At 46.8% G+C, this 6,000-nt stretch overlaps 1 protein-coding gene across 2 annotated transcripts in view; it reads right to left on the bottom strand.

Annotated features, from left to right (window-relative positions):
- Positions 1-1,794: 1,794 nt before the first annotated feature.
- The window catches only part of MAOA (monoamine oxidase A), a 71,633-nt gene continuing 67,427 nt past the window's right edge, over positions 1,795-6,000 (bottom strand). For both annotated transcript variants that reach the window (XM_040468952.1, XM_040468953.1), the window contains exons 13-15: positions 5,074-5,185; positions 4,800-4,862; positions 1,795-4,643 (exon numbers count right to left, since the gene is read on the bottom strand). In XM_040468952.1, the coding sequence (XP_040324886.1) occupies positions 4,497-4,643; positions 4,800-4,862; positions 5,074-5,185 (322 nt within the window). In that variant the 3' untranslated portion in view covers positions 1,795-4,496. The remainder of the gene's footprint in view (positions 4,644-4,799; positions 4,863-5,073; positions 5,186-6,000) is intronic.

Raw genomic sequence — 6,000 nt, 5'->3', positions numbered from 1 at the left:
AAATACTGTTGAGAGAGGCACCCACCAGGTCGGCCACAATCCCTGCTACTCTCAAGGGCACCCTCCCTGCTGCTTGCTGTTCATTTTTAGCTGACTGACTCCTGAAAACATCAGATTCGGGGCTCTTGCTTAGAAATGCACATCTCCCCCGCTTTGATCCGCTAGTAACCTGTGGAAGGGGCTTCTTCATTGAGACAGAGGTTGAATGATTTCCAGAGTTTCTTCCACTTCTGAGTTTTTTCTTGCCCATACATAGCACAGAAGTACAACCTTCTAAAAACGGTTTCCTTATCTAACAGGGATAGGCTCACGGAGATAGCCCCGTTCTATCTGTAAAACCGAAGCTCAAGTTCACAACGTCTTTTCCGTGACAAAGGGCGACTGTATGTTCGTGGGGAGTCAAGTGGCTACCACATGCCCCTCCCCAGATTTCCCAGCTACTGGCAGTCGTCCTTGGACCTGCCTCACCCAAGTCAAGGAAACACCCCCTTCCCAGAGGGCAGCTAATGAAGGGAGAGAGGCCAGGTCCCCTGTCTCAGTGGGGATCAATTCTGAAGCGTCTTCCCAGCCCCTCCTGAGGCTCTGCCGAGGTCTCAGCTGCAACTGCTTTCTGGCCGCCAACTCCTGCCCTCTTCGGCCTTGCTCACCCCCTTCGCTGTATTTCCTGAGAGCTGTCCCCAGTAAAGTTTCTGCCCCGACTCTCAGTTTGTTTCCAGGGAACCTGACCTAAGACAAGGAATGAGCCAAGACACAGGCTGAGGGGCGGCTGGGTGGCTCAGTCGGTTAAGCGTGCGAATCTTGATTTCAGCTCGAAAGTCACGATCTCGTGGTTCGTGAGCTCGAGCCTCGCGATGGGCTCCGTGCTGATAGCGTGGAGCCTGCTTGGGATTCTCTCTCTCCTCCTCTCTCTCTGCCCCTCCCGGGCTCACATTCTGGCTCTCTTTCTCCTCCCCACCCTCAAAAAAAAAAAAAAAAAAAAAAAGATAAAAAAGACACAGAAAGGCTAAGTGACTTGCCCTTACAAAAATAGAGTGCTAAGCGAAATAAGGCAGTCAGAGAAAAGACAAATATCATATGATGTCACTCATATGTGGAATTTAAGAAACCCAGCAGATGAACACAGGGGAAGGGAAGGAAAAATAAGATAAAAACAGAGAGGGAGGCAAGCCATAAGAGACTCTTACATACAGAAAACAAACTGAGGGTCCCTGGAAAGGTGGGGGGGATGGGTTAAATGGGTGATGGGCACCAAGGAGGGCGCTGTTTGGGATGAACACTGGGTGTCATATGTAAGAGATGAATCACTGGGTTCTACTCCTGAAGCCAAGACTACCCTGTATGTTAACTAACTTGAATTTAAATAATAGTTTTTTTTTTAAAGGATGCAAAATTCAAAAAAAAAAAAAATAGGCAGAGTGCTGGCAACAAATGTGTACATCACATAATACTGACATGAAAAAGAATCTTTAGAAGCCATCAAGTACAGCCCACCCTTTTCTAGATGGAGACTGAAGCAGAAAACCACAGTGATTTGCTCAAGGTATCCTAAGCTGAGAAAGCTTCCATCAGACTCTACACTGATTGTGGCCCCGTCAGGAACACAATGTCCTAGCATTTAATCAGCTCCCCGGAACCCTCGGTACGACAGAAGAGTCACGTGGAAGTCTGAGAATTTGGGAGTCCATACAAAGTGGCCTTTTGAGCCCATTATCCATGGACGAGGCCTGCTGGTGACCTCCTGCTCTATGAAGCCAGTTAACCTGGGGAGCACTGACTGAAAAGAGGAGCCAGGTCTGAATCAGGGATGGGAGTGCACTTTATTAACAAACAAAACAGTACCACACAGGCAAAGTCGTATTTCAGTGGCAAAACACACACATACGTGTACTCGCACATGTAGCACTGGGGCACATTTCAGACAGAACACGAGGCACCAAGTTCACAATCCAAGTAAACATAGTTCACAATCCTTCGGTAGTTTTCCTTCAGTGTGGTTTAAGTCCTTCTTCAACATCCATGACAAAAAGGTTCGCTTTTTATGTCTACTTCTCGACCTTACTATGGAGTGAGGCCTACTCAGCCTTCAGAACTGGGAAGCCAACGCCAGGCCCTATGAGCTGCTTAAACTGCCTTTCATTTCTCAGGGTTGGAAGAAAGACCTACCTATGGGATCTTGGCAGTGGACAAAATGGCGGGTGTCCTCAGCTCTGATTTCCTACCTAGGTACACCTGGACTAGCATTCATTTTTAAGCTCAAGCTGCAGTTTAACAGGGCTGGTTCTCATCAGGAGAAAGAAATGGGTTTTCTAAAAAGTTTGAGAAGAGGGTACATCACAGACTCAGGAGTCTTTCTACATTAAAGACTTAGCTATGCTAACAACCTCCTCCCAGTTAAAACTGTTGCCAGTTAAGAGGTTTAAATCAGCATTTCCCAAAAGGTGTGTCAGAACCACGTTAATCAGTAAGTGAACAGAAACAACTGAAATAGATCAGGGATGTGATTTCTCTAAGCGGTTTGATATAGTATGCGGCAACTCCTTCTGGACTGGAGCACGTCCAAGGCATTACCCAAACTCCTACGTTAGCTAAAACGCTTTTCAATTACAAAGTAAAGAGTGGCAGAAAAATCCTGCTCTTTGCTCTTAGGACAGGCAAAACTGGAATACCTTAAGCCCTCCTTATCAGGGTCCAGTGACTTGCAAATTTATAAGGTTAATTATGCAATAAACTTGGGTTGATTTTTCTCTGCAATCTTTAATTCCCATTCAATAGGAGATAGGAGATGAGGTCAAGAGGTATTAGGATAATAAGGGTATGAAATAAAATCCTGAATATGGGAGAAGATAGAAGGAGCAGTAGTAGACTTAGCAGCTATAAACCAATCATGTGACATTCAGCAGAGGGGTAAACACAATGGTCTCATTCTCTCTTATGAAAGTATAAAATAATTGAGGCACTTAACGATTGACCTAATTAAAAAAAGATGAATTTGAATCTTGTTTGTTGAATAATGTGTGGAAGTATGCCCATCAAAAATTTTATGTAAACTTTTTGGTACTTTAAAGAGTACACTTCAAGTATCTAGAAACTTCCTCTAAAATGCCTCATTCATCAGTGACGTGGGGGTTAAGTGCATATCCACCTGTGTACCCAAGTTCACTGAATCTTGTCAACTGCTTTATTTGATCACATCGGTGCTGATTTTTCTTCTGGATGCTTATATCTAAAAAAGTAGTGTTTTAAGGCTGAAACCCTCTGGAAGGGGCTTTGAAAACAAAACAAAACAAAACAAAACAACAACTGAGGTTTTAAAATGGGAAAGGCCAGAAAGAGGTGGGCACCATTCTGGGCCCACATTACTCCTAAAACAGAGAAGTCACTCTTCGTATTAAAATCAGTCAATGTCATGTCTGTCATGAACTTAATAACTAAAGCCAGTGAGGGTATGCTAGAAAGTCCCAATTTCCTTTCTGTATTTGGTAGTCTCAACAAATAACAATTGGAAATTTATCAGGTGTATTTCAGTTCCTACTTGAGAGAGATTAGCATGCCAGTATTTACTCAAAGGTAACTGTGTCTAATTCTAGACCCGCCTAATTCTACTACGGTCCTAGGACAAAAGAAAAAAAAAAATATATGCCACTAGGGGTCTTCAGACAGCCAGGGTCTACTTGCAAAAAGGACAATACTGTCTTGAAATCGGCATGAATATTATCACGAATGATGAGTGAAGTGATGTTTAGCCATCTTCTAGGAGGAAGAGAAGATACCGAATGCAGCTGGTCTCTTGCAGAGCTCATAAGGACTGTCCTCGCGGGAGACAGTCCTGACACTAGGTCTACTGTGATCCCCTGGGGAGCTACACAAAAGTCACAGCAAGTCAACTGAACATTAGATCGGATGTCTAGAAACTTCACAGGAATTAGAAGCGGTCAGGAGATCCCTGAGGCACTGCCCACAAGATGTCCCCCACTAATGGTCTATCTGTACGGCTTCCATTTACTACCCCTCATCCAAAGGGGGAGCCTCGCACCCCCAGGAAGCTATGAGCCTCTGGGCTTCATCATTTCCTAAGGACTGAAAAAGACAGTCACAGGCTGGGCTTGTGCCTACGCAACCGCTCCAGGGAGAAAGTGAAATGCTTCATTTGTGCAATCATCAAGCATTTTGTATTAACGAGGAGAAAAAACCCGACATGGTAATGGTTTCTGATCAGCAATTCAATTTGATGTCTTGAAATTAAGAAATCGATCACATGGCTTTACTCTCCCAATCAGAACAAATCAGTCTACACAGGCAAATCATACAATGAAGTTTGATCTTATTGAAATTACGAGGTGGTTTTTTGGGTTGTTTTTACTCTGACACCGAATGAGACTACACCGAGGGGTTAAATCCGGTGCATATTAACAACAGTCCAACGACACAGCCTTTGCCAACAATTTGCTTTTGATGCTGCTGGGGAAGAGAAGCAGAAGGACACAGGCAGAAGAACCTCATGACCGGGACAGGAGCCTGAATTTGTACACCACAATACACGCGGCAGTTACTGAGGTGGTAAATCCGATGATCTTCAGCAGTCCTGACACTGAGGGAAGGTTCCTCTCCCAAAAGGTGCGGGTGATCTCTACAGCTGGAACGTCCTGCACGAATGAGGAGAGATCATTAGCAGACAGCTCTCGCTCGCATGGACAAGGACGGGCGGAACGTATCCGCCAAGTCGATGCATGCGTGTGTCCTAGAGCGGCACAGTTTTTTACGCAATTACTGGTCAGTGGAGGTGAAGCTGCTAGACTCACCTTTGATTCAGGTTCTTGAACCTTGATGTCCTTCTTTGCCACCTTTCCGAGAGCATTCAAGATCTGCAAGAAAGTGGCCACGGTATTATGAAGTGACATTCTGTAGGTCCGACCGATTTAAGGTTGGGGGTAGCCACAGATGAGCCCCATGAGTGGCGTGAGCGGCCGAGAAGTGGATGCACAAACGTACCAGAGTCAAGATCCAGAAAGAAAGGCCAGATGCCAAAACCGCCACCGCGCTCCGGAGGGCGAGTGACACGGCTGTCTCCCTTACCTCTCTAGCAGCTCTCTCTCCAGCCTCTACTGCCCCTTCCATGTAACCGCTCCAGTGTGTGGCAGTCTCAGTGCCCGCAAAGTAAATCCTGCCGACCGGCTGGCGGATCACCCTTCCAGGGAACAGAGAGGTCACGCACAGTTACTTGGGCAGGCACTGAGGGTAAATGAGCCCATCACTGCCCTCATTTATTTATCCCACCCAAGACAGGGCAACTCCAGCCGTTCAAAGACTCCCGTGCGGCCCAACCGAAGGTGAAAGGCTCCCCCCACACCCCTATTGTCTGGGCCTGCGCCCAAGGGGCTGAACTTTCTTTTTTTTTTTTTTTTTTTTTAATTTTTTTTTTTCCAACGTTTATTTATTTTTGGGATAGAGAGAGACAGAGCATGAACGGGGGAGGGGCAGAGAGAGAGGGAGACACAGAATCGGAAACAGGCTCCGGGCTCTGGGCTGATGGCTCGGAGCCCGACGCGGGGCTCGAACTCACGGACCGCGAGATCGTGACCTGGCTGAAGTCGGACGCTTAACCGACTGCGCCACCCAGGCGCCCCGGGGCTGAACTTTCAAGCCAGGGAGAATCAGGCCGTCAGATCGTCGGTCGCTAAAGGGGACGTTGGCCTTTTCCTAGCCAACCAGGATCAGAACACAAGAAGACACGTGAAATCCGCAATCGGATTTCCTGGCTGTGGGTTTCCCTGTTTGTGGTCCATTCTGGTCCCTACACCGTTTCTTCCAAAGGGGTGCGTTCTTCACAAGAGGGCATCCAGCAGCAGACCCCAGCCGTGCAGGCACTCCCAGGGTGTCAGGAGGAACCGCAGTGGCCAGTGGGAAGACAAGGAGATCAATGGATTTCTAGCAAAGGAGGGACCCGAGGGATTCTATGTCTGTCTCAAAATAACCAGCTTTGTACAGTTAGCTTCTGTGAAT

This window comes from Herpailurus yagouaroundi, unplaced genomic scaffold, assembly GCF_014898765.1.
Source record: "Herpailurus yagouaroundi ecotype Mexico unplaced genomic scaffold, PumYag 67793, whole genome shotgun sequence".
Lineage (NCBI taxonomy): Eukaryota > Metazoa > Chordata > Mammalia > Carnivora > Felidae > Herpailurus > Herpailurus yagouaroundi.
This window is presented reverse-complemented; position numbering and strand designations above follow the sequence as displayed.